This window comes from Ustilaginoidea virens, chromosome 2 (genome assembly GCF_000687475.1).
Source record: "Ustilaginoidea virens chromosome 2, complete sequence".
Classification (NCBI taxonomy): Eukaryota; Fungi; Ascomycota; class Sordariomycetes; order Hypocreales; family Clavicipitaceae; genus Ustilaginoidea; species Ustilaginoidea virens.
The window spans coordinates 2,253,480-2,277,846 of NC_057317.1; the positions used below are offsets into that span (position 1 = coordinate 2,253,480).

The window sequence follows — 24,367 nt, forward strand, 5'->3', positions numbered from 1 at the left end:
TGGGAACACCCACGCGTCATGCGGATGATGCCCCCCCCCAAAAAAAAAGATGCTTTCTCTCTCCCCTCCCTTTATCCTGCTGCACCGCCCCGAACGCTGGCGCAACGGTCCGAGCGAGGGTTCCGTCCCCTACGCCTGCCTCGGTTTCCGGGTCGCGCACGTCGGGGAAAAGGGAGCAAAGGAGGGCGGGCGAAACCGCTCGAAAACTGTTTGCCGAGAGCGTGGAAGCCAGGGGGCTAGCTGTGCCCCCGGGGGGATTATCACTTCACTTCATTTCATTTCATTTTTTTTTTTTTTCGACGCGCGGCCTCGGGGGGGGGGTGCGGCAGGCCGTTTGTGTGGAAAAAGGCCTAGCGGTGCGTGCTGCTCCAAGTCGCTTTGCCGTCCGGGGACAGCGCGGCTGGGCCGTCTGCCCGGCTGCTTGCTTTGCCGGGTGAGGAGAATGGGGCCTGCCTGCCTGCCACCTGTCAGCTGTAGCTGTTCGACTGTCTTGCTGGTGATGAAGTTTGTCCGCTTGGGAAAGGGAAAGGGAAAGGGAAAGGGAGTGCTTGTTGGGGAGAGGGCGCGGCGTGGAGATGCTTTGCTTTCGGCGTGCCGGACGAGACGAGACATATCCACGCGGTGCAGGCGAATCCCGCCGGGACGGGGCACCTGGCCAAGGATGAGAAAAGTCATATTTGTGAGACTGATAACGACTACTTTGCTACTTCCCAGACGCCGCCGTCATACCAGCAAAAAAAGAAAAAAAAAAAGAAAAAAAAAAAAAAAACAGGACGCTTCGCTTTGCAGCCCGCAAGGCGCGGGGCCAAGAGCTCAGAAAAAAGGGGGACAAAGCACGCTTCACCCAAACCCGCGTCAAATGGCGAGGACATGTCGAGGGGGGCAATAGGGGTAAAGAGTCGATACATGACCAGACTAGAGAACCCTCCCCCCTCCCCCCAACCCCCCCAGCAAAACCCGCGTGCCGTTCGTTTTCCAATTCCTCCGGGGATGTCTTCCGAAACACAAAGTGCTGCGTTGCGTCGCCTCTGGCCGCGTACCCAGCGCAAGCCCCTTTTCCGATGTGATGCAGTCAGTCGTAAAACAACGCCGCCGTGAAAGGGGAGAAAGGAGCGGCAGGGACTGTGTGTTCTGCCGCCGCCGCCCTTACAAGGGGAAAAAAAAGGGGGGGGGGGATAAAGGAGAGAAAAGAAAAGAAGAAAATGAGGAAAAAGTGATAGCCGGTAACGCCACGCCAGAAAAGTGTAGTTTTTTGAGGTCTTGCTTCGATTTCGTTTGTATCATCATCTTCTTCATGCTCAATTTGGGTTGTGACGGATCCAAAAGACAAGAAAGCGTGTGTTAAAAAGGGGGAGGGAGGGAGGAGGGCATCTGGCGTTTGTGCTGTGGTGTTGCTGCCAGAGCACCCAGGTCGCGGACGGAACGACGTGTGACGCTTTCACGGATATGGCCACGACGGAATCACGCCGCAAAGGAACGCCTCGCCATCCAAAAGTAGCAGTCGGCGACGGCAACCCATGGCGGCCACGTCCCAGAGCGATGGTTTCGGGTCGCGGTCGGCTGCTCGGCCGGTGACCTTTTCCTAGCGTCTGCCGAGCTTGAGGAAGCGAGTGCGAAGCCAGAGCACAAAGGCCGTCCAGACGCCCACGGTCCTGTGCTTGGCCGTCCTGGACCTCTTGGACGGCGAGGCGAAGTGCACCTCGTCGGCCCGGGACGACGCCATCTGCCCAGCATGGGTGCTGTCGTAGCCGTGGCCGGCAAAGTCGAGCTTTTCCCGCACGTCGCCAGGCGCGGCCCCGCGTCTTCGGAACGACGCCACCCGCACATCGGCGCCGCCGGACGCGGTGCTGCCCGAGATGCTGCCGTTGCCGACGCTGCCCTTGCGGAGACGGGCGTTGCACTTTTCCATGCGGCTCGCCTCTTTGGTCTCTGCCCGCTCTCGCTTTCGAAGCTGCTCCCGGGCATACTTTTCGTCCTTGGCGCGTTCCTTTGCCTCAAACTTGCGGCGTGCCTCGCGGACCTGCTCCTGATGGGTGGCGGTGTCGACCTCGCTGTGGGAGCGTAGGCGGAAGCCGCTCATGTCCAGGGAGCTCCGCAAGGGCGACATGAGCGAGGCTGAGGATGACGACGAGGCCGGGATCGGCTGGGCAAAGGACGAGGTGCTTGTTGTTGTTGTTGTTGTTGTTGTTGTTGTTGCGGCGGTGCCCAGAGGCGCGGTTGAGGATAGAGGCGAGTCGGCGGCGGCTACGGAGCTCAAGGTGCTCGAGTTCAGCTCGGACCGGCTCTGATTCAGAGAGGCGGTGCCGAGGAGGCGAGCCTGCGCCGAGCTGGAGCGCGTTGCCGGCGTGCGCAGCGCTTGGTTTCCATCCGAAAACGAGCTCGTGCGCTGGCTGGCCAGGGACGGGCGGCGGTAGTTGGGGTGCTGGAAGTACGCCGAGGGGTAGAGCGCTGGCCGGGGTGTCGTCGCCGTCGAGGTGGAGTGCAGGGACGCGTACGGGTCGACGAGGTCGTCTTGGTCGTCGTGATCGTCGTCGTCCTCGGTGATGGTGGGGGAGTAGCCGGTGCCGAAGCCGTTGTCCAGGGAAGCCCTGGCGTTGGCGTACTGCAGCAGCGGGGGGGAGGAGGTCTGCGGCGTCTGCTGAAAAGGGTGGACGAAGGAGCCCCCGTTGCGGCCGGCACTTGCGGTAGTCGCGACGGACGAGGCGTGGGAATTGCCGCTTGCTGACCGCACATGCGAGTATTTCCGACGGCCTCCAGCTCCTGCTGCCGCCGCCGCCGCCGCCGCCGCCGCCATCGCTGCTGCTGCTGCTGCTGCTGCTGCTCCAGCGCCCACCATTCCCAGGCCGTATCCAGGACCGCCGGCGACGTCGGTTGCCGAGAGCGAGAAGCCAACGTCTCGACCGGCTCGCGCCGCGGCAATGGCCGTCGACGAGTAGTGGCACGACCCGTCACTGTCGTAGGGGCCGCCAAAGTCGAAGCCGGTGGCTAGGCCTGGCGAGGGCTGGTCGTCCCATCCTCGATCCAGGTCGAGCGACGATTCCCGGTCGGAATGATGAGAGTGCAGCTTCCTGAGGATGGGCTTGACAACGGTGCGGTGTTTGGACTTGGAGCGCTTGCCCAGGGAAAGGCCAGGGACAGCGGGATGAACCTGGACCGAGGCCATTTGGATTCGTGATTCGCTGGGTTCGTTTTTGCGGCCGGCCAAGGAGAGCGGTGCTGCTGCTGCTGCTGCTGCTGTTGCCGCTGTCGCCGCCGTCGTTATCGTTGCCGGTCGTCGAGCAGGATGTCGCCGTGTCGGATGTTTTGGTGCGTGGGACAACGAGGTGAGCGAGGGCCAGGCATCTCCCCTCGTCACCACGAAACAGGGCTCTCTTGCTATGGCCCCTCGGAAGTGACGCAACGCGGGTGCTCAGAAGAAGCAACCAGGCATCGACGGCCGCTGTTTTTTTTTTCTTTTTTTATATAATAAAACCCGTGTGCTTGGTTGCGTGGGACAGAGCCGGAACTTTGGGGGGGGGGGGGGGGGGGGAAAGGGGAGGAAACAAGGACGAAAGCAAGCGACGCAACCAACAGACCGACCCGCCAGCAACCAACCAGGCCAAGCAACCGGACGTTGACGACACAGACTTGACGACACAGACTTGACGACACAGACTCGACGACGACACAGACTTGAAAGGGTCAACTTGGTGCTGGTGCAAGTGCGAGTGCGAGTGCGAGTGCTTCTTGATGGATGGAGCCTCGAGTCGCAGCAGCAACGCCGCGTGGGCCCAGGGCCGGGTTTATTATGATCATTATTATTATCATTATTATTATCATTATTATTATCATTATTATTATCATTATTATTATTATTATTATTATTATTATTATTACAGTCTGGCAGGCCGTGTGTCTGTCTGGCCGCAGCAGCCAGCGTCGAACCAGGCCCCGTAATACAGAGTCGACACCCGCACAGGCTCGGATTAGCGGCACGCCAAGAACAAGGAAGAACAAATGACTTTTGTTGCCGGCAACTGATGCTGATGCTGATGGGCTGGCTGGCTGGCTGGCTGGCTGATGGCTGATGGCTGATGACTGATGGCTGATGGCTGATGGCGCTGATGGCGCGGCCTCAAGCCTCGCCACCACACCACATGCAGTGTGCAGTGCAGACGTCTTCCGCAACCATCCATGTACAGTGCACCGCCGCACGCCGCACGCCGCACGCCGCACGATGCACGATGCACGATGCAGTTGACACTTGCCACGGCCACGTCTCCGTCGGAATGTGCCCCAACACGGCACGGCATTCCTCCAGTGTCCAACCACTGACTGAGTGTTCTGGGGCATAACGCTCGACCTGGCTTGCGGCCAAGCACAGATTACAGAGTACCACATCAGCATTCTGGGGCCGCTAGAGTAGAGTAGCAGGCAATCTCCCCCCTGACGAAGCACAGCCAAGATGAAATCAAGGGGGCCGCGAGTCCATCCCAGAGGCCCAACAGGGGCTTTGGGGACGGTCGCAATCTCATTAGTCTGCCGTGGTTTCGTCCTTCCAGAAATTTACATTATACACGGTACACGGCCGACCCGCACACGGCTGGCTCATGCGTGAAACGCCTGGCAATCTCGAGCCCCATTCACGAGGGTTTGTGTTGGGCTTTGGCAGCGGGCCACGAGGGCGTCCAGGGCAAAAGATGGAGAAGGAGGAAAAAGGAGCGGGGGCAGAGGTAGTCGTCGAGGCTCGGCATCCTCCATCATCAGCGACCCCAGTCGAGGGCCTGCTCCCTCTGCGAGCGACGTGAATCCGTACCCCGTGCAACCTGCAGTTTGCCCCTTTCCGGCATATCCATGGTACCCGTCCGTACCCATGCGTGGTAGCAGGGCGCACAGATACATTTGGTCTGCTACATACCTCCTATCAACCTCCCCTCGATGGGCTGGCTGCCTGCTCGTACCACCATCCCGTGACGCTGCTTCACGTCCGGAGAGTCTGGTGCCCATGAGACTCGTGAGTTTGTGCCGTCGTCAGCAAACGTTGTTTGTTGGCCAGGTACGCCCTACTCCGACCTGGTTCCGACCTGGTCCGGCGTGTCAACTTGCTTCCTTCCTGCTTGATCTGCACCTGCACCGTGCGGCAGCAGTGTGCCTGTCACTGGGGGACTGGGGTCCTCACGCCCCCGCTAGCTTCGCCAGCCCGAGACGTGGGCATGAAGCCAATAACGAAGCACTGATAAGGTTGAGGGCGCTCTGACATTGCTGACATTGATTGACTGACTGGTCCGACCAGGCCCGTACGGAGCCCTCGGTACATGCATGTAGCTTCCATCCATTCGACGAAACCCCCCCCCATCGCCCGTCGTTTCCTTACTGGCCCTTTGAGCCAACAGAGTACGGAGTACAAGCTCAATGGACGCGTCAACCGACTCCCTACTTGGTGATTCACACTGTCGGCCAACTGTGGGACGTGGCCTGCGGCCTGGGCCCTGATGACATGCATGTACGGAGTATGTAGCATGAAGGGCTTCGACTCGCCACGATACGTATCATCAGCCGACCGCACTTCATCTTTTCTTTTCATCTCTTCGTCCGTCAGCCTACCCTTGCGGTGGCCTCTTTACTGTTGCTCTTCTCGGTCCAGACTACAGGTTCCAGATGATCTTGCCCCGTCCCGTCGTGCCTGGCCCAGCTGGCAAAGGCTGCATCCGGACACACGGGTAGTTGAAACTTGATGCCCCTGGAGCCACGCCGCTATCTACGGATACCTTACGTATCTACCAGCTAGTCCGTGTCATCTCGCGTACGGGACAGCCGCAGAGGAAGAGGACTCGGTCAAGGCCCAAGGGTGCATCAAGCTATCGGCCTTCGTCGCCTATTCTCAGTGCTGTCAAAGACTGGCGCCGTTGAAAATGTGAAAATGTCGCGCGTGGCAAGATCTGGTCCTCACTCATTCAAGTGCCTCCAACAACCCGGGCCCTTTGGTACATACGTCCAATAGTTCTATCGGGGAGGCTTGGCGCTTCCGTCATCTATCCAAGTACGGACTACGGATTACTCCGTACATATGTAGGAGTGATGGCGGGTTGCGGCGGTGAGGCCTTATTTGCTGCTACTGTAGACGCAGAGCCACCAGTTAGTTATCCCGAGGCAGCATCGTTCTTGACCCCGCGGATCAAGTAAACGCCATGGCCATTGGTTGGGCCAACAAACTATCCCTCCTGACGCGTCAGCCGGGCTTATGGCCATGACGGCCAGCTGTAGGGAACCGCAAGATTTTGCTGCCGAGAGAAGGACCGCCTGGTCGGGTTGCCTTGCCTTCAGAGCCTGTAGTACTCCAAACGTCCTCAAGGTAAACGATTAGCACGATAGAATGGAAGAATAGAACCTGCCAAGTAGCCTGTATACCATGCGCATGCGGGTTGTAGGGCGCAGCAAGAGGTTGCTTCTTGGAACCACCCAGATTCTTATGCATAGCCACAATGTCCTTCGAGTTAAACGCCTTAACCCTCCACTGCTACCTCATCTCGAGCCTTTTTTTCGATTTCGTCATCCGTAGAAGAGCTCAAGAGACAAAGAGAGATGCCGGCTTTCACAAGATCATGACCTCTTATCGGGGTTTACGCAGGGCATTCCGATCCGATCCGGGCTACGAGTGGACTGGTCAGCCACCAGGAGTTTCTTGGGCTAGCTTTCCAGCCTCATGCGGTATCAAGGGCTGGGCTGGATATTTGCTTCGGCGCCTTGTGTAGATGGCAATGTGCCCAGCATACAGTGGATGGCGTAATCCGTACTATTGGGGCTGGTAGTTGACGATATTTCTGCGGCTTTCCAAAGTCGCCAATGGCAAGAAAATCATACAGACAGATGCGCCTTCCATTTTTTAGGATGAGAGAAAGCTGTTAGTCGGACCAAACACTTTTCTCACCTTGTCTCGTCGCAAATTGCTGCGTGTTCCTTCGCCACCCCCCGCATGACTAAGCACGTCGTTCTTCCTCCCAAGATTTGGATGAATCTGTCCATAATCATCAGCTCAGCTCAGCAACTTCCATCCGGAATACGGCCCAGGCTTGAAGCTTCACATGAAACTTGCGATTGAAGCGAGCTGGCCATGTCAACGCTGCTGTTTCGCGTACTATCATGGTCTATGACTGGGATGCGCATCAGCAGACATGTTATCGGCTATACATCCAAGAGGGCAAGTCCCTCGAGGACATTATGGAGCACATGAAGAACTTTCACCAGTTCACGCCGAGGTGAGTCATTGCATTCGTGCGCTCAGGGGCACGGCCTGCCCTTTCCGCTTTTCCTGTTCAAAGGGGGTGGTTTGGCTCGGGTTCGAGGACTGTGAATAACCGACACCCCCTTCGCCAGCAAACGGGCCTTCCAATCCCAGTTTCGCCGTTGGGATTTCCCCCCTAAACAGCAGCCTGCTTACAAAAATGAGCGGCTGGTGTGCCGCATCAAGGAGCTGTGGGGGGAAAACCTTGCTCAGCAAGAAATGCTGCGGGTCTTGAACGAGGAAGGCTTCGACGTCCGAGCAAGAGAGCTGATGAGGGTGCGGACTCGGAATCGCTGGTTGCTGCGAGTACCCCGTGCCCTTGAAGATGAATGCCAGACCGACGAGGGCGAATCTCGAATCTCGCCAGCAGGCTCGTCAGCTCCAGGCTCGTCAGCTCGGAATGAACAACCAAGTTCCAGGGACCACGAGACCAAAACCAACAGGCGCAGATCTAGGCGCAAAAGCTCCTCGGCGGGGGCCCGCGCCGGATCGACGGATCGCTTCCCTTCGGAAATGACGCTAGATGAGGCGCGACTCATCTTGCGCCTTGACGTGGCCGCCTACCGTGCTGTTCGAACACACTTCCAGCAAGTCTGCCAGGAAGAGAACATAATCAAAAAGACTACGGCTGGGGTGGACAAGTGGGATGCGGCCAAAGCGCGGCTTCATTCCCTGGTCTGGTCAACCAAGGAGAACCCGGAACCACCCCAACGACTAGCTCTCGATGTAATCTGCACCGACGTCACCAAGCGAATGCGTGTGCTGAAGACGAGAATGACTTTGGCGGAGGCCAGGAATGTGTTGGGAGTCGATCCAGCAGAAGCTCGAGAAATGCGCCGAGCCCTGCGGCGAGTTCTCACGGATTCTGGCTTCACTTGCAAGTCTGACGCTACTCCTCAGCAGTGGGAAGAATTGAAACGCACCTGGGCCGACGGGTCAACACCCGTTCGGCACGTGCTACGTGCGCCTCATGCCCAAGATGGAATCAGTCAGCCAGAGAAGGCTCGTGCTCTCGACGTCATGGCCATGGACATCATCAAGAGGTTTCGGGACGATGGCGGTCAGAAGGAGCCCGGGAAACAAGAGCTTCCGCCGAGTCCAGCCGTGTCGCCGCCACGTGCTGGCCAGCGAGCAACAGCTGCCGCCATGGCGACGGGCAGCTCAGCCCATGATGACCAGATGGATCTGGCAGACGCCATGGCAAACTCGAACTTTGATGCCTTGTCGGAGGTTTCGCATCCATCACAGATGGCCTTCAGCCCTGCCAGCAGTGCCATGGGAGCCCCCATGCCAGCATCACTGCGGCCTCAGACGCCTGGACTCCCGGGCTCTCAGGAGCGGCTACCCCGACCCTCCCGTGTCTTTGTCTCTCCTCCAATGTCGGCCGGGATGCCACTGGGGCCACCGATGAGTTCGTCCTTGCTTTTGGGCCCGAACACCCAGGCTACCTTTCTGCATCAGCAGTATCTGCCGTCGCAATTCGCAGCCGCCGCTACGCCAGCACCCGTGTTCCAACCCGCGCACCCTGCGCCCGTGTCTCCGGCGTGCGCCATCTACATGCGAGCTCACCCTTCTTCGAGCTTCGTGCCGAGCCCGAGCCTATGGATTGCCACCCTCAACTCGCAGTCTATCCATGAACTGCGGCAGGCCGCGGCCAGCAAATTTCCCGGAGCAATATGCGCACGCGTAGAGGGGATCTTGAGAGACGGCAAGGGCGGAGAGCTGCCGCTACCAATCGAACAGGATGATGAACTGAGCGCCTATTTAGCACATCTACAAGGCGCAGCGCCAACGTTTAATGTGCAGCTGATGTGGAAAAGCCCCTAAAATCCTGATTTACCACGTAATAATGGACGGCGTTGTGAGAATAATGCGACAAGAATCGGGGGATGCAAATGTAAAAATGCAGGCTCATTTCCTTTGTGCATGTCATCATGAGTACAGTACATACCTGGCAACTGACAACTGGCAACTGACAACTGACAACTTACAACTTACAACTTGCCAACCAGCCAGTCCTCCCCCATTTTCCCCATTTGCACGGAGTATCCGTATCCGTGTCCGCATACATGATCCGCACGGAGTACTCCGTACAGAGCATTGATTCAATGCGTTGCTGGGCTTCACCACTCCACTGAGTTGCCCCCAAGTGCCGTGCCGTGCCGTTAACTGCGCGTATGGGAAGGGTCACTGGTTCATTGCAGTGGGGCCACCGCGGGCGTTGGCCTCCTCTGACTCGTCCGCCACAGCTGGTGTCTCCTGGCAAAATTCCGCTCCAGGAAAGAGACATACGCTACTTGAGCTCTGTGCTGCACCGAAAAACCGCGAGCGCCGAGTTGATGAAATCCAGACCATCGTCACATGAGCAAGGGGGGTGAAACCACAGCTTAATCGCCGACGCCGAGGTCGACTGAGGACTCTCACGGGCTCTGCAGGTGGTTGGAAATCCTTGCCACCCCCAAAGCCAGCTGCTTTTTGTCCGCTGGGCAAAGCCGGACCGCGCAATGGCGCAGTTGCGACTGGCAGCCGCGTGCTTGAAACCGTTGCGAACCTGCAGCTCTGCCGGCTTGGTCGGCGCTCGCATGCCTTGTCGCGGAGCGACTGCGTCAAAATCTCTGGGAGGAACTGCAAGATGCTACGGAACCGAAATTGAACCAGAGAAGCCGAAGCCTCCGACGTCTGCGCGCCAAGGCAACGAGATGAAGCTGGGGAGGTCGTTTCAAGGCCAGGTAATGGGGAGCATCGGCGCGCGATTGCGACGGGAGAGGGAGCAGCGCGAGGAATACGAACGATGGAGAAACATGACGGATCCCTCGAGAAACTGGATGGTCACATTCTGTACGTTGATCCCGCATCATCACCCTTGGTGTCGCCTGGGGAAGGACTGACCTCTCCACCTCGACGACGCTGCAGTTTTCCTCTCGAGCATCAGCGTTGCCTACTACCTGGGCACGTTCTGGCCTCGCGAGCCGGAACCCGACTCGACGCTGCCATTGTCCAAAGTCAAGGATCCCAAGCACAACACCAAGCTGGAAAACATGCAGGCCGCCTGGGCCGATTTCGTCAAAATCTTGGGCAAGGACAAGGTCAGCACCCTCGAGACCGATATCGAGCATCACTCTTCGTCGATCTGGTCGACCCATCAGCCCCAGCCGGACGAGAGGCCCTTTTGCGTCTTGTTTCCCGGCAGCACCGAGGAGGTGTCGGACATCATGAAGGTCTGCCACCGGAGACGCATCCCCGTGGTTGGCTACAGTGGCGGCACCAGCCTGGAGGGGCACTACACGCAAACGAGACGAGGCGTCTCCATCAACTTTGGCCGAATGAACAAGGTCCTGGCGTTGCACAAGGATGACATGGACGTCGTCGTTCAGCCAGCCGTTGGTTGGGAGTCCCTCAATGACGACCTGGCCAAGGACAACCTGTTTTTCCCCCCCGACCCCGGGCCGGGCGCCATGATTGGCGGCATGGTGGGGACCGGATGTAGCGGCACGAACGCGTACAGATTTGGCACAATGCGTGAATGGGTTCTCGGCTTGACGGTGGTGATGGCTGACGGCACCATCATCAAGACCCGACAGCGGCCGCGCAAGAGCTCCGCCGGCTACGATCTGACCAAGCTGTTCGTCGGATCAGAGGGGACGCTGGGCCTCGTCACCGAGGCCACTCTCAAGGTTGCGGCCAAGCCGGTGTCGACCAGCGTCGCCGTTTGCACCTTTGCGTCCGTCCACCATGCTGCTACCTGCGTGAGCAAGGTTGTGCGTCAAGGGGTTCCCGTTGCCGCCGTTGAGCTTCTCGACGACAACCAGATGAAGTTTATCAATGCTGCCGGAATGACGTCCCGTTCCTGGCAAGAGGCTCCCACTCTGCTCTTCAAGTTTGCCGGCACGGCCGCCGGCGTCCAGGAGCAAGTTTCGCAAGTGCAGGCCCTGGCTCGACAGGCGGGCAGCAAAACCTTTGAATTCGCCAAGAGCCAGGACGAGCAGGACGAGCTGTGGAGCGCCAGAAAGGAAGCCCTTTGGAGCACCATGGCTGCGATGCGAGCCGGCGACAGAGTCTGGACCGGTGACGTTGCAGTACCCGTGAGCCGACTTCCGCAGCTGATTGAGGAAACCAGGGAGGACATGCGCAAGAGCGGGCTCACAGGCTCGATTGTTGGACATGTCGGCGACGGCAACTTTCACAGTGAGTGCTCTTGGATATTCCGTCCTCATCCCCCCTCCACCCCCCCCCTTTTCCACCACAACAACTTTGAAATACGCCATTGGAGCTGGAATTACCGCAGCTGTCCTCCCTCAACCTTTTCCGCCTCAAGTGGCAATGGTATATCTATCCATACTAACACAAAACAGCCATCCTGACGTACAGCGAGCCGCAACGCAAAAAAGCAGAAGCCGTCGTGCACAAGATGGTGAAGCGAGCTATTGAATTGGAAGGAACAGTAACAGTGAGAATACTCGCACCGCTCCAGCAATCTGGAGTTACTCGGGCTAACGATGTCGCAGGGTGAGCACGGTGTTGGTCTGGTTAAGAGAGACTATCTGCCCCACGAATTAGGCGAATCAACGGTCGATGCAATGCGACAGGTATGTAGACGATGGGGCTGGGATACCCGCCACAAGCTTTAGCTCGCTAATGTCGTGTCCTGCAGATCAAGAAGGCGTTTGATCCGCTCTGCCTGTTGAACTGCGACAAGGTCGTCCGCATGCAGAAGCCTAAGAAGGGAGAAGTGCTAGAGTGGTAAGATGTTGCGTGGCTGCGAGCTGCGCTGTGGAAAAAAAAAAAGGAGAAAAGAAAAAGAAAAAGCATGTAGATTGGCTGTCGATACCAGACAGTATGCTACGGTAGGTACATAAATCCGCTGCAGCCGTGTGCTTTATGCCGCCTATTCCTTTTGCCAGCCGCCTTGTCCCGTGGGTGGAAGGAGATGCGATGCGTTGGAGCTTGACACGGAGTACGGAGTAACTTGGGTACCTTGGTACCTTGGGTGCCTTCTAAAAAAGTACCAGGTACATACCTACCATGCGCCTCTCAGATGATGGACGGTAATGTGGGGCCAAAAATAACTGCCAGGTGCCCCGCGCGCCGCATGCCAGCTGCCGCCAGTTGCATCACATGGCCCCTCCCCTCCATCGAAGCTTACACGCCCCTCGGGATCATGCATCAATCACATCACTTGCATCCTACCTCAGCTCGTGATTTGACCTTGACATCTTTGCCTCCATATCATGCATGTTTCCAATCCTCACTATTATTCAAACTGCTCCATATCTCAAGGTTTTCACCAGCGTGATTGATGGCCACCTAAAGCACCTCCCGCCCCCAACATTGTGCTACAACGGCACCCGGCTTTCGCAAAGTCGCACTCCGGCTCGCTGCCCCGTGCAAGCATGTCGCTCTTCACGGCACAGCTGTTCCCAGGCCGAGCACTGGGGTTTCTGAGTATGTCAAACAACTATTGCGGCTGCGACGCATAGACGAACGCCAGTACTGATGCCGTCGATCCCGCAGTTCTCGGCGCATCCCTTCATGATGTCTTGACCCGCCTTAAAGCTGAACCACGGCGGTTCCCCAAGCTTGAGGTCATCTACTCGCCGGACAAGCCGGTCACCGAGCCGGTGTGCATCGCGTTGCCGCACAACGGAATTCGTCTGCGGTTCGATGGCCCTGAACAGCGTCTTCGTCTGATTGAGGTGATCGACTTTACCAAAAACCACATCACGTTCAAGGATAGAGACTTGCTGAGGCCAGCGTCCAACGGCACTTCAGCACCCGGGTCCCCTATCCCGGGAGAGTCGTCCTTGGGCCCGACTTTTAGACACATATACCACCGACTGCTGGGTCCGACGTACGGTGGAGAGTATATCCCGCCGCCGAGCCACGGTGGCGGCCAGGAAGCCGGTGTGTACGTGTTGTCCTACCCGGGGGTAGCATTCAACTTCCCCTTGGCGAGCTCGGCGTACTCTCCGGATAAAGATGTGGTGTCGTTGTTCTCGTCGTCCTCGACCCAAGTCGCGACGTCCATGGCCGTCTTCAGCGGCACGTCATGGGCAGAGGCGCGGCAAACCTTGTGGACGGAATCGCTGCCCAGCATCAAGCTGGCGTCGGTGCTGCCGAGAACAAAAGATGTCTACCCAGACGAAGTGTCCCTTGTGCGGATACACGGCGGGGGAAAGTTGGATTTGTTCCGCAAGTGGACAAAACACGCCTTCAGGATCCAGCTGGGAGAGACGACACCGCAAGAGCTCATCATGGAGCTCGGGCCGCCAAACGCGATATATCGAAGGAACGACCAGAAGATGGTGATTCACAAGATGCGCACAACAAGCCACTCTCACGGCCACGGCCACTCAAATACGGCCGATGTCCACCATCGACCCGATGATTTGACAGACACGGACCAGTCCTCGATGAACACGGGGTCAGACGACGACGACTCGGACATGGACTCTACCGAACCCGCTGTCACGGCCGCTGCCGCCGCTGCCGCCGCCGCCGCCGCCGCCTCCTGCGCCATCGACGAGCAGGCGGCAGGCAACCCCTCCGGCGAGTGCTTCTACAACTACTTCTATCTCGGGTTTGACATTCTTCTGTCCCCGCCCACGCAACCGTCAGAGGCGCCGCCGTCAGAGGATACGGGCCAGGCCGGTGGTCCTGATGCGGCGGAAAACCCGGTCAAGTGCCAGCTTCCCGACCGGCTAGTTGCCAACAAGCTCGTGCTGCACGGCAACGTGCCCGGCTCGTACGAGTTCAACCGGCACCGCCGCTGCCGCTGGGACATTGCCTACTTGGCCGACGGCAGCGGCGGCAGCGGCGGCAGCGGCGGCAGCGGCAGCAGCAGCAGCGACCCCACGACGTCGGAAACAGAATTCAAGTACATCGAGCGGCGGATGAGCGACAAGTGGGCGTCTGCCTATCCGCCCGGCCGGGCGCCCCGACGTCAGAGAGGCATGGTCCTCAACCGCGGCTGGGGCGACAGTCCGGGGAGCAGCTGCGAGTTCCTGGGCGGGTGGGAAGAGAGCGGTGCCAGAAGGATCGAGGCGACGGGGGACTCCACCACGACCTTGTACGGGTTCCCAGGCATGGTGTTTGAGGTTTTGAGAAACGATTATGTGAATACAGTGACGGTGTTTTGAAAGGAAGCTTGAAGAGAGAGAGAGAGAGGGAGCAAATCTCGGAGTCGAGTATTTTGCACGTGCGGCCTTGCCCAGCTGATGGATGGAGCACCCCGGGGGGGGGGGGGGGGGGGGGGGGGGGCAGCCGCAGTATGTAGTTAGTACGGAGGGCTGAAGCTCCCGAGTCAGCTTCAGATTATGCCAAGACAGAGCAGACACAAATCGCGGTGCCATAGGCACGGCTACCTACTCCGTACCCCTGCTACATACAGTACTCACTGCTTGGTCTCGACAGGCCCGCGGCGCCTCTGCGGCCACCCACCCCCAGTGCAGCGTGCGCACGCGTTGGTTGATATGCATCGATCCCATGGTCCGCCAAGCAAATGCTCTCTTTGGGCCCCCGTCAAGATGCCATTTCCGAACATGACCCAGCCCTTTGGCAGTGCCGAAACACTCGGCGCACGTGCGGGAAATCTGCTCGCAGAGCCGCCGCGCTGCTAGAGCTCCTGCAGTGTAACTACGAACCGACCAAGGAAGAAAAGCAAGAGCGGAGAAGGGAAAACGAGGCCGATGCGTTCCTTGGATGGCATCGCAGGCACGTGTTGGTTTTGCAATGGCCGTTCTTTCATGGCTGTCCTTCCGTGGTCACCGACGTCCCTCGTCTCGTCGTCTTCACAGGTCCGTCGTCTTCGGGGCGCCCTTCACCACAGCTCACGTCATTCTTTTTCCTGACTGGGCACTGGGCTGGGCCTCGAGGCGCAAAACGCCAACTGATGCATTGTTTCTGCGTAAACACACACACACACACACACATGTATATCAGCACCCATACCCGTCCGTCCGATCTTGTACCCAAACGACGAAACGCAATGGCCCCTAGCGCATCGAGACACAATCCAACGGCACGTTTACAGCTTCTCCAGCAGAAGCTTGCTACCTGCGTTTCCAACAGGGGCCTCGGCCTTCTTTTTGCCCTTGCCCCCGCTCTTCTCTGTCTTCTTGTCCTCTTGGGCCTCCTTGGCCGCCTTTTGCTCTGGCGTCATTTCGGAAGCCGCCTTGTCCAGTAATTTCCTGTTCTTCTTGAGCGTCTTCTTGAGCTCGTCGGAGCTGCCAAAGTCCTCCGACTCCATCAGCCCGACGACGACAAAGGAGCTTGGACCGGTCGCCCAATCCAGGATGTAGTCCTTGATAACGGGATACAGAATGTCCGCAAATTTGAGAGGGTCGTCGGCGGGGATGATCTTGCCGGCCGCCTTGTCGTATTTTCCACCCTGAATGAGCGATTTGAGCATCCGCCCGCCGTGGGGAGCCGCTGACATGTGCGGCCTGGCACGCGCGCCCTCGTCCGCAGATTTCTCCTTGGGGTCGCCGGCAGCGGACTGGGCGACGGCTTCGAGGGCTTTGGCCTTGTCTCCGGTCCCGGAGAGGAGAATGTCGGCAACGAATTGACACCCAAAGGCTGTAGCTGTGAAATCGTCGGCACTCTTTTCAATGGCGGAAATCAAATACGGCGAAAGCGCGGCGACGAGTTCCTTTCTTCTGACATCTTCATCCTTCTTGCTCGTCGTCTTGCGAATCTCATGCACTTCCTTGAGGATATCAAGATCGAACGAGTGGCTGGCAGGGAACAATGACCTCGATAGGCCTTCAAACAAGTACAGGAACGTGGTCCTGGCGTAGGGGTTATTCGCGGCGCTGACAATGTTCTGGGCGACCTCCTCGTCTTTTTCTCCAACAAGCTCGGGGAATATTGATTTGGCTGTGAGTTTGGTGTCGTCCATGACATCGTACGTGGCCAGGATGATTGTGTGGGCATAGGCGTCACCAGACATGAGAAGCCAGGTGTCCTTGTACATCTTGAGGTATTGCTTCCTATCCTTTGCCGATCCGTAAGACAGCAAAAGGCATGAAAGCCGGCCACCAGACTTGGTAAAGGCCATGTTTTTCAGCAGATCGCCAGACTCATCTCCCTTGACCATTTCAATAAATTCAGCAAACTCCTCTGTGCCCGGCTGTGTGTTGAGAAAGTATTGCAACATGGCATCGTGGAGCATGGTGAAGCCAGACATGCGCTTCTGGACGAGCGAGTTGATCATGTCCAGCAAGCCCTTCATGATGGGTCCGCGCTTGCTGGGTTCGGCCTGGAGAATCTTGCTCAGATCCGAAGTAGGCTTGGAGTCCTTTGTCAGTTCCCGGATGCTAAACTCGGGTCCGTACCACTCGCGTAGAAGGAGGGCCTTGTGCTCCTTGGTGGCAACTGTTCGATAAATGTCGTCCAAGATCCAAGAGGCCTCTGCGTGATTGATGAGCTTCCGAACTTTGCCAAAGAAGTTTGGAATGACCAAATCTCGAATCTCGTCGTCATTATGCACGAGCAGTTTGCCAATGAGGAACTTGGCGTATTTGCTTTCCGCGAGCTGCGCGTACGATCCGTCGAGCTCGCGTGCGATTTGCCTTCTCTGAGCTGGAGTGGCGTACTTGATGGCCGTCTGGACGGCTCGAACGGCATCGTGTTTCAAAACAAAGTCCTTGCATCGCCCGGTGATGATGCCAAACAGCTCCTGGACCAATTTCTGTCGTTCTTCTTTGGGCACTTGAGATTTTATCCTCAGCCGCTCCCAGATTTTCTTGGTGCGCTGTACGTCGTCGGCCAAGGGCTTGGCGGCCCTGCGCTCTTGCGCCAGTTGTTTTTGCTTGGCATGAGTTTCCCTCGAGGTCATGCCGTCTAACCGACTGTTCAGCGTCTTTTCTTTCTTTCTTTCTTTCTTTCTTTTTTTTTTACACCGGGACTGTCGTCACCTCGAACGATCAGAGTGAGCACTTACTACGATCGAAACCACTGGCATTCGCACCGGCATCAGGTTTCTTGGCAAACTTTTGGCTGTACGGCTTCTTTTCAAGCTTCACACCGCCGTCGGGTTCAGGGCATGAGACAGAGACGTCCTCATCTTTGGAGTCTGGCGCGGTCTGAGGCTTGGAGAGTCGAGCCTTTTTTGAATCAGACGATCCCTTTGCGGTTGGGGTGGCTTTTCTTTTGTTGCCAGCAGCAACTGATTTAGCAGCCATTGTGTGAGTCAGTCGTTGGAGAGGTGGTGCAAAAAAGGGACCAGAGACTCGATTCGTCGTGAGGATTGATGTCGACCAAGCGAGCAAAACTTGGAGGACTCCCTCCAGAGCGAAGATGCTTGTGGCAGTTTCCGAACATGAATTTTTTTGAAAATCTGCCGAGCGGTGAAGTGCGCGCTAAGCCTGGGGAGGATCCCCCACTATTCCAGTGGAGTAGCAGAACATGCAGGGAAAGATCTCGGATCATGCAATAACGCTAATCCTAAAGCAGATAGAGTACCTGCACACACATTTTTCTATAAGTAGTGACCTCTTATATTTTTGCTACGGCGAACCTTTTAAAGTGTGCACATATTAAGGGATATCGCGATTTTAATGCCCTTTTCATACGAGCTTCTATTGAGGCCTGCAATATACCCATCCTTCGTGCTGGCTAGAGTCTATCTCTATATTTACCTGGGAAGATAAGGGACTTAGCCCTGGGCTAAATTGCGCAGAACTTGAGGTATAGGTCCTATTATATAAAAGGGTCGGTTATATTGAGTCATTTGAGGGGATGCGGCCGGCCGGTATGCTGTTGAAGCGCCTGCTTGCGAATTTACCTGTGAAGTAAAGGGACTTAGCCTAGTACTAGGATTGCGTGTAATAGGAGGCACTTGTGCTGTTCCGTGGAAAGGTTAAGAGGATACTACGGGCCAATTTACTATTGTTAAAGGGCCTACTTAATGAGGCTATTAGTGATGATAATGATAATAATACACAGTAGCTTATTACTGCGAGGTCTACATAGCCTTAATGGTGCCTGCTATCCTCAAGACCGCAGCCTGAAGCTCTTTAGCCCGCTATTAGCCCTGATCAGTGTGCGCAGGTACATCATCCGTTTTAGGATTAGCGTTATTGCATGATCTGAAATCCTTTATTGCTTGTTCTGCTGCTTGTTCCACTGGTGTGACTATTCCACTTGTGTGTTCTGCTGGTGATAACCCCTCCAACCAGACTGGCTGATCGCCGCGCCACTCGACCATCGCACCCCCCTCCCTCCCCCCGACTGATATTGCTGCGCGCATTTTCACGATCATGGGGCGCGAGGAGCAGACCGAGGAACGCGAGGTTCTCGCGTCCATCTTCCCCGAGGAAATCACAGGTATGAAAACCGAGCCTGTAGGTCAAACTCGACTTGTCCAAGCCCTCCGTCACCGGCGCTAACGCAGCTCAACCTGCCAGACCTGTCGGACAACGAGCTTCAGATAGCAATCAAGCTGGACGTTCCCGACCAAGATGAGGAATCAGCGCCTACACTTCTCCTGCAAGTCCGCTACCCAGAGGACTACCCCGACGTGCCCCCGCACCTGGACCTCCTCGCGCCCCCCAACGCGCAGCCCAACGACCATTTCAGCATTGGCGATGACAGAGACGCGCTCCTCGCCGGCGTCGAGGAAACCATCCAGGAGAACCTGGGCATGGCCATGGTCTTCACAATCGTCTCCGCGATCAAGGAAGCCGCCGAGCAACTCATCCAAGACCGGAAAGATGCCGCCGCAAATGCCCAGGAGGAAGCTCTCCTGGCTGCAGAGAGGGAAGAGAACAAGAAGTTTCACGGCACGGCCGTCACGCCCGAGACTTTTCTGAAATGGCGCCAGGGCTTCATCAAGGAGATGGAGGACAAGGCGCGGCAGGAAGAGCAGGAGAGGTTGGCCGAGCTGAAAAGGGCAAAGATCAAGGACCCGGTAAAGCTGACGGGGAAGCAGCTGTGGCAAAGGGGCTTGGCCGGTAACGGCGACGAAGAGGGTGACGAGGATGACGGCGTGCCGGCTGAAGAGGTGGGAAAGTTGACGGTAGCTGCGGGGTGAGCTGACGGAGACAAGAATCGGGAGCCAAGGACGATTTGAAGAGGCAGAAGGCAGAGAAAAGTGCATTTTGCCGGGGGTTTGGGGATTGGCGAGTTTGCTTTTTCGGACCTGGACATCGTTTTTCTAAGGGAATTCATCGCAGTGGTTTCAGGAAAGATGGCATGCGAGGGGCCGGGTCGAAAAGGCAAAGGACATGTTTTGGCGGCTTCTTGACAATATAAGATGAAAAAAACGAAGGGATTAAAAAAAAAAAAAAAAGTGTCCCGCTCCATCAACGGACGTTCCCTCATATTTGAAACGCCGCAAACATCTCTGGGAGACTTGTGTGTTTCTCTGGTGGAATCAGTTGTATATTTCTTGTAAACGTCACCCCAACGCCGTCCTGATGCCAGCCGTCAAAGTAAAGTACCTGCCATTTTATAAATCAAACCAGTTTCACATACTGTCAACCCTCCGTCATCTCTTCGTCGCCATCGCCGTCGCCGTCGTCGTCGTCATCGCGGCCATCGTCCCCAGAATCCTCCCAGTCATCTTCCCCCCCGTCGGGCATCTCGCCCAATTCCTTGTTGAGATCCTGCAACAGCTCGACAGCATGTTGGCCCAGCCTTTCGTCCTCGTAGTCTAGCTTTGCGTACAGCTTGAGACACTGCGCCAACCACTTGCGCGAAGTAGACCAGGTGGACTTCCAAGCCTGTTTGGCGTCCCCGTTTCCATGGGGCTGGGCCTCTCGCTGCTTCCTACCGGAGATGTAGAGACACCAGCCGCCGAGATACCAGGCTTCGACGCTTTCGTCGTCGTCGCTCACAAGGCGCTCCAGCACCTTGAGGGCTTCTTCCTCCATCTCCGTCTCGAGCAGCAGTCGTGCGAGGCCAACTCGGGTAGGAAACGCGGGAATATCTGGGTGAGAGGGCGGCAGATCTTGCCAGAGTTCCAGGCTTTTCGCGAGGGCTTGCTTGGCCTCTTGCATGCGCTCTTGCGAGATTCTCACGTTGGCGACAGTCTGCCACGTCTCGGGGAAGTTTGGCGCAATCATCATGGCCTCTGTGACCAGGGCTTCGCAGCGCTGCTCCGCATCGTCCTCCCAGGAGAGATCGGTCATGTACACTTCCGCCACGGCACAGAGCACCCCGCCCAGCTTTTGCTGCTTCTCCGTCAGGCTCGCCTGCTGTTCCGGGCTTCTCGACGGTCGATCGGCCAGGTTCTGAATCTGCCTCCGCAGCGTGGTGGCGCCGCGCTCAAACCACTTGACGCTATCCTGGCCGCCGTCCTCGCTGAGCTGCGCGAGGAAGAGAAACTTTTCTGGTCCGCCGCCGATTTTCTCGTCCGCCATGCCATCTTCGTCCAGCTTGACAGCACGCTCCAGATAGCTGCGGCCGTCTTGGATGTCTCCAGCTTCCACAAGCAGTGTGCCCAGCAAGCTCAGCGCGCGCAGCTCATGGTCGCCTCCGGGCCCAGTGATCTCGAGCGCTCTCGCAGCGAGCGAAATAGCTTCGTCGAGGTTCCCGACTTCGAACTGAGTGTCGGCATCGGTCAGGAGAGAGTCAGGATTTTGCTGCTTTTTGTTCTCCGGCCGACTGGGCGCCATGACTTTGGAAAAGTCGAGGCCAAGCAAGTGTTTCGGGAAAGAAAACGAAAGAACGGAATGGCGAAACGTCGAGCGAGCTCTTTGCCGGCAAGGCAGGCGGGCTGCGAGATGTGGGATGCGCGATGCGCGAGACATGGAAATTTTAATTTTCGGTGGATAACTGGCTATCGATAACAGCTTCACCCCCCTCCCCCTCCCCCACCACCGCCAGCCAGCTACCTACCTTTGACAGTTGACAGTTGACAGTTGCATCTCGGGCATTTCTTTTCCAGGACAATCTACTTCGTATACAATATTAGCGTTGCGTTTTTGCAAAGACTCCTTCTTCATTAGTTGGAGGATCACGGGTAGCCTGATTGTTCACCCCAAACCCAAAGCCTTACAAAGCTCAGCACGGGCACTGCCCTCCCCCCTCCGCTTTCCATCATGTTCACCGGCATCGTTGAGGATATTGGAGGTGAGAGAACATCTCATTCACCTCGCTGTAGCCCCAGGTCGGCTCACGCAAGGCATAGTCGTCTCCCACCTTGACAGCAATGACTCCACTGGAGGCACCACCATGACGTTCACCATCCCCCCTCACTCACCCCTGCTTCAAGATTGCCACGAGGGTGATTCAATCGCCGTCAATGGCTGTTGCCTCACCGTCACATCCTTCACTTCGGACACGTTCAAGGTCGGTGTGGCTCCGGAAACCTTGCGCATCACCAACCTCGGCACGCTTGTTGAGAACAGCCCGGTCAATCTGGAGCGAGCTGTGAGAGCAGATACACGCATGGGAGGACACTTTGTGCAAGGACATGTCGACACGACGGCCGAGATCCTTTGCGTGACGCCCGACGGAAATGCCCTGACCTTTAGGTTCCGGCCCAAGAATCGTGAAATGATGCGGCACATCATCTTCAAGGGCTTCATTGCCATTGACGGTACCAGCCTCACCGTCACCAAGGTCAACGATGCCGAGGACTGGTGGGAGATCATGTTGATCGCCTATTCCCAAGAACGAGTCATTCTTGCCCAGAAAAGAAAAGGAGAGACTGTGAACGTTGAGGTTGATATGATGGCAAAGTATGCCGAAAAGTCACTGGCGGGTATCCTAGGCGCAGAGAGCAGCGAAGCAGCTGTTCCTCTGTTGGAGAAGCTAGTTCGGCGTATCCTCTCTCAGGAGAAGCACTAGGCCATCGTTTCGCGACTGGCCTATTCGCCAGCGTGGGGGAAAAGGAAGCGAGGATCCCTCATTCAAGAAAGGCCCATAGTAGGCTCCTCTTCTCCGCCTGTTGTAAACTCTCAACAAGAACAGAACTCGTGTGTGTGCGTGACTCTTGACGGCCATCTAGGAGTCATGCTCAGCTCGATTATGCGTCGCCCCAGATTTCGGCAATCCTGTGACTTAGTGCCTTGCCAATCTTTTTTCTTCCGACCAGATGCGCTAGTTGGGTTGACACAAGATCCCGCTTCCTCTTCCTGCCTTGTTCTCCTGAGCCACAAGCTTCAAACGCCTTGACGAACTCGTACGGCGTCGACCACCGTTTCTGTATCTCTAGCGCTCGTTCCCCAGTGACACCTCGTGTCGTCATCAACATCTTGAGAAACACATCGCGCAGCGTCATCATTTCTGATTTGGACGCCAGCGAGGAAAACACCGGATAGGTGACAAAGAAACCCACGGAGGGCTGTGACTCGGCCAGGTGCTTCAGAAGCGGTAGGTAGTTGCCTGCCGTGATGATTTTGGAAGGTATGACATTCAGTGTTTGCTTCTCGTACCTGCTCTTGAGCTTTGCCGTCAGCCGCGCCAGGTACTTGACAGTCTCATCCATCTTGCTTGTTCTCTTCACAAAGTACGCATTGACAACTTGGGTAGACGCAATGGCTGAGTGAACCGACTCTTCATGTCTCTGCCACATTGTGGCATCCATGGAGATATCCTCGATCAAGTAAACCACCCTTCTCACACCAGAGCGCTTGAGTCGATGTTTCTGTTCGTGGAAACGTCCGTCCTTGATACTTCCTATCAGATCATCCAGTCGTTTGCGTTCAACTATCCAATCCAAGACTACTTCATCGCCCTCAGCACCAAGTCTATGCAACAGCGTGGCATCGTGACACTTGGCGATCCACTGAGCATCGCCAACTTCGAGACTTCTCATGATGGGTGTGGCACCCTGCTTCGCAAGTTCTTCTTGCATGTAGTCGCGATCCGTCTTCGCCCGAACCTCACGTACATCGAGAACGAGACGAACACAAAATGACCCCGGTGGTAATCTGATGGGTTCGAAACTGGGTAAAGTGTCGTGGCCCGTTACTCCTCCATCAGGTGCCGGATGGCGCACGGTTGGTTCCGCAATATCGTCATCGAGAAGTACCACCTCGGGAGATTGGGCTCGGGTTTGGCTGTCAATGGCCTGGTCAGGTGTTACCTGTTGCTTGTACGGACAAGGCGGATCTGCTTGGAGACTGGAGTTCTTGTCGGCACCCCATTCTGGGGTTTGCTTAATTCTCTTGGCGACTTCCCACCCCTCGTCGGTCAATACGTACCGCCGCAACGGTCTTCCTCTCTCGTAAACAAGCTCCTTTTGAATCAGCGTCTTCATAGAATTCCAAGCCGTGTAGAATTTTGTGGGATCGCTGGGGGCTGTGAAGGAAGAATCGCAATGCGGCTGTGCCAGCTCGATCAGGTCGGCCTTGGTGATGCCCGTCGAGTTACCTTCGGTTATGCTAGATAATCCAACCAGTAGGGCATACGCGCCGGATCGAAAACTTGGAGCGTAGGCCTTGGGTTGCCTAGCCTTGCGCTTCTTGGGCGCCGGGCCATTGTCAGCATTTTCCGGCTCTTCTCTTCCCGCTCGCTCTGCAGCCTTCCTCAGCTGGGGATGTTGAGGCATTGGAACGTTATTTTCGCGACAATACTTCTCAAGCTGGCCGGTAAGACGTTGGCAAAGCTTGGGGCCGAATCCTTTTAGCTGTTGCAGTTCGGCGGGGTGCTCAAAGGTCAAGGGACAAGCTTTGAGAGATTCATAGGCGTTACGGTACGTCGTTATGCCTTGCGTGTTGCGTTCCCTCGCAACATCCAGCCATTCTTTAACCCAACCAAGGAGTTGAGGGTTGGCGCATTGTTCGTCCGCCATGGCAGCAGATTTCGCGGGGGGCAGAGAATCTAAGTCCGCTTCGCGTTGCTCAGATTGCAGCCATGTAGCAAAGCAATCGTTGTTGAGTTGGAAGCCAAGCAAGTCCGCCGGAGCAAAAGCATTCGAGTTGAGCAAATGAAGACGCAAACGTTACGAGAACCTGCTCGTAGGAGGGGTCGTTAAAAGCCAATGTCAAGGCGATGGCAACTGATGCCAGGCGAAATCCAAGTCGCGGCGGGTACGGCGGGTACGGCGGGTACGGCAGGTTCGAGTTGGTTGTTTGGAATGTCGAGGGCTCGTCGGACCAAAAAGCCAACGTGACGACGTGAGGTGACGTGACGTTGGTCACGAACTCGGAAGGTACT

General features: G+C 56.8%; 9 protein-coding genes across 9 annotated transcripts; 5 read left to right on the forward strand and 4 right to left on the reverse strand.

Moving 5' to 3' along the window:
• Positions 1 to 1,582: 1,582 nt before the first annotated feature.
• Positions 1,583 to 3,163, reverse strand: UV8b_02361 (uncharacterized protein; the record flags this gene model as incomplete). Its single annotated transcript, XM_043139859.1, has 1 exon — positions 1,583 to 3,163. The coding sequence occupies one exon, from the start codon at positions 3,161 to 3,163 to the stop codon at positions 1,583 to 1,585; it is 1,581 nt and encodes a 526-aa protein (XP_042995793.1).
• A 3,956-nt stretch (positions 3,164 to 7,119) lies between these two features.
• On the forward strand, positions 7,120 to 9,088 carry UV8b_02362 (uncharacterized protein; the record flags this gene model as incomplete). The annotated part of the gene is made up of 2 exons (XM_043139860.1): positions 7,120 to 7,235; positions 7,354 to 9,088. 2 exons carry the CDS (start codon positions 7,120 to 7,122, stop codon positions 9,086 to 9,088), a joined length of 1,851 nt encoding a protein of 616 aa, XP_042995794.1.
• A 677-nt stretch (positions 9,089 to 9,765) lies between these two features.
• On the forward strand, positions 9,766 to 12,005 carry UV8b_02363 (uncharacterized protein; the record flags this gene model as incomplete). The annotated part of the gene is made up of 5 exons (XM_043139861.1): positions 9,766 to 10,099; positions 10,175 to 11,446; positions 11,614 to 11,708; positions 11,767 to 11,847; positions 11,913 to 12,005. 5 exons carry the CDS (start codon positions 9,766 to 9,768, stop codon positions 12,003 to 12,005), a joined length of 1,875 nt encoding a protein of 624 aa, XP_042995795.1.
• Positions 12,006 to 12,651: 646 nt separating this feature from the next.
• UV8b_02364 (uncharacterized protein) lies at positions 12,652 to 14,397 on the forward strand (the record flags this gene model as incomplete). Its single annotated transcript, XM_043139862.1, has 2 exons — positions 12,652 to 12,703; positions 12,773 to 14,397. 2 exons carry the CDS (start codon positions 12,652 to 12,654, stop codon positions 14,395 to 14,397), a joined length of 1,677 nt encoding a protein of 558 aa, XP_042995796.1.
• An 887-nt stretch (positions 14,398 to 15,284) lies between these two features.
• UV8b_02365 (uncharacterized protein) lies at positions 15,285 to 17,442 on the reverse strand (the record flags this gene model as incomplete). Its single annotated transcript, XM_043139863.1, has 2 exons — positions 15,285 to 17,101; positions 17,202 to 17,442. The coding sequence occupies 2 exons, from the start codon at positions 17,440 to 17,442 to the stop codon at positions 15,285 to 15,287; spliced, it is 2,058 nt and encodes a 685-aa protein (XP_042995797.1).
• A 1,077-nt stretch (positions 17,443 to 18,519) lies between these two features.
• UV8b_02366 (uncharacterized protein) lies at positions 18,520 to 19,292 on the forward strand (the record flags this gene model as incomplete). Its single annotated transcript, XM_043139864.1, has 2 exons — positions 18,520 to 18,586; positions 18,667 to 19,292. The coding sequence occupies 2 exons, from the start codon at positions 18,520 to 18,522 to the stop codon at positions 19,290 to 19,292; spliced, it is 693 nt and encodes a 230-aa protein (XP_042995798.1).
• Positions 19,293 to 19,737: 445 nt separating this feature from the next.
• UV8b_02367 (uncharacterized protein) lies at positions 19,738 to 20,877 on the reverse strand (the record flags this gene model as incomplete). Its single annotated transcript, XM_043139865.1, has 1 exon — positions 19,738 to 20,877. The coding sequence occupies one exon, from the start codon at positions 20,875 to 20,877 to the stop codon at positions 19,738 to 19,740; it is 1,140 nt and encodes a 379-aa protein (XP_042995799.1).
• Positions 20,878 to 21,303: 426 nt separating this feature from the next.
• UV8b_02368 (uncharacterized protein) lies at positions 21,304 to 22,054 on the forward strand (the record flags this gene model as incomplete). Its single annotated transcript, XM_043139866.1, has 2 exons — positions 21,304 to 21,334; positions 21,393 to 22,054. The coding sequence occupies 2 exons, from the start codon at positions 21,304 to 21,306 to the stop codon at positions 22,052 to 22,054; spliced, it is 693 nt and encodes a 230-aa protein (XP_042995800.1).
• Positions 22,055 to 22,232: 178 nt separating this feature from the next.
• On the reverse strand, positions 22,233 to 24,002 carry UV8b_02369 (uncharacterized protein; the record flags this gene model as incomplete). The annotated part of the gene is made up of 1 exon (XM_043139867.1): positions 22,233 to 24,002. The coding sequence occupies one exon, from the start codon at positions 24,000 to 24,002 to the stop codon at positions 22,233 to 22,235; it is 1,770 nt and encodes a 589-aa protein (XP_042995801.1).
• Between the last annotated feature and the right edge of the window lie 365 nt (positions 24,003 to 24,367).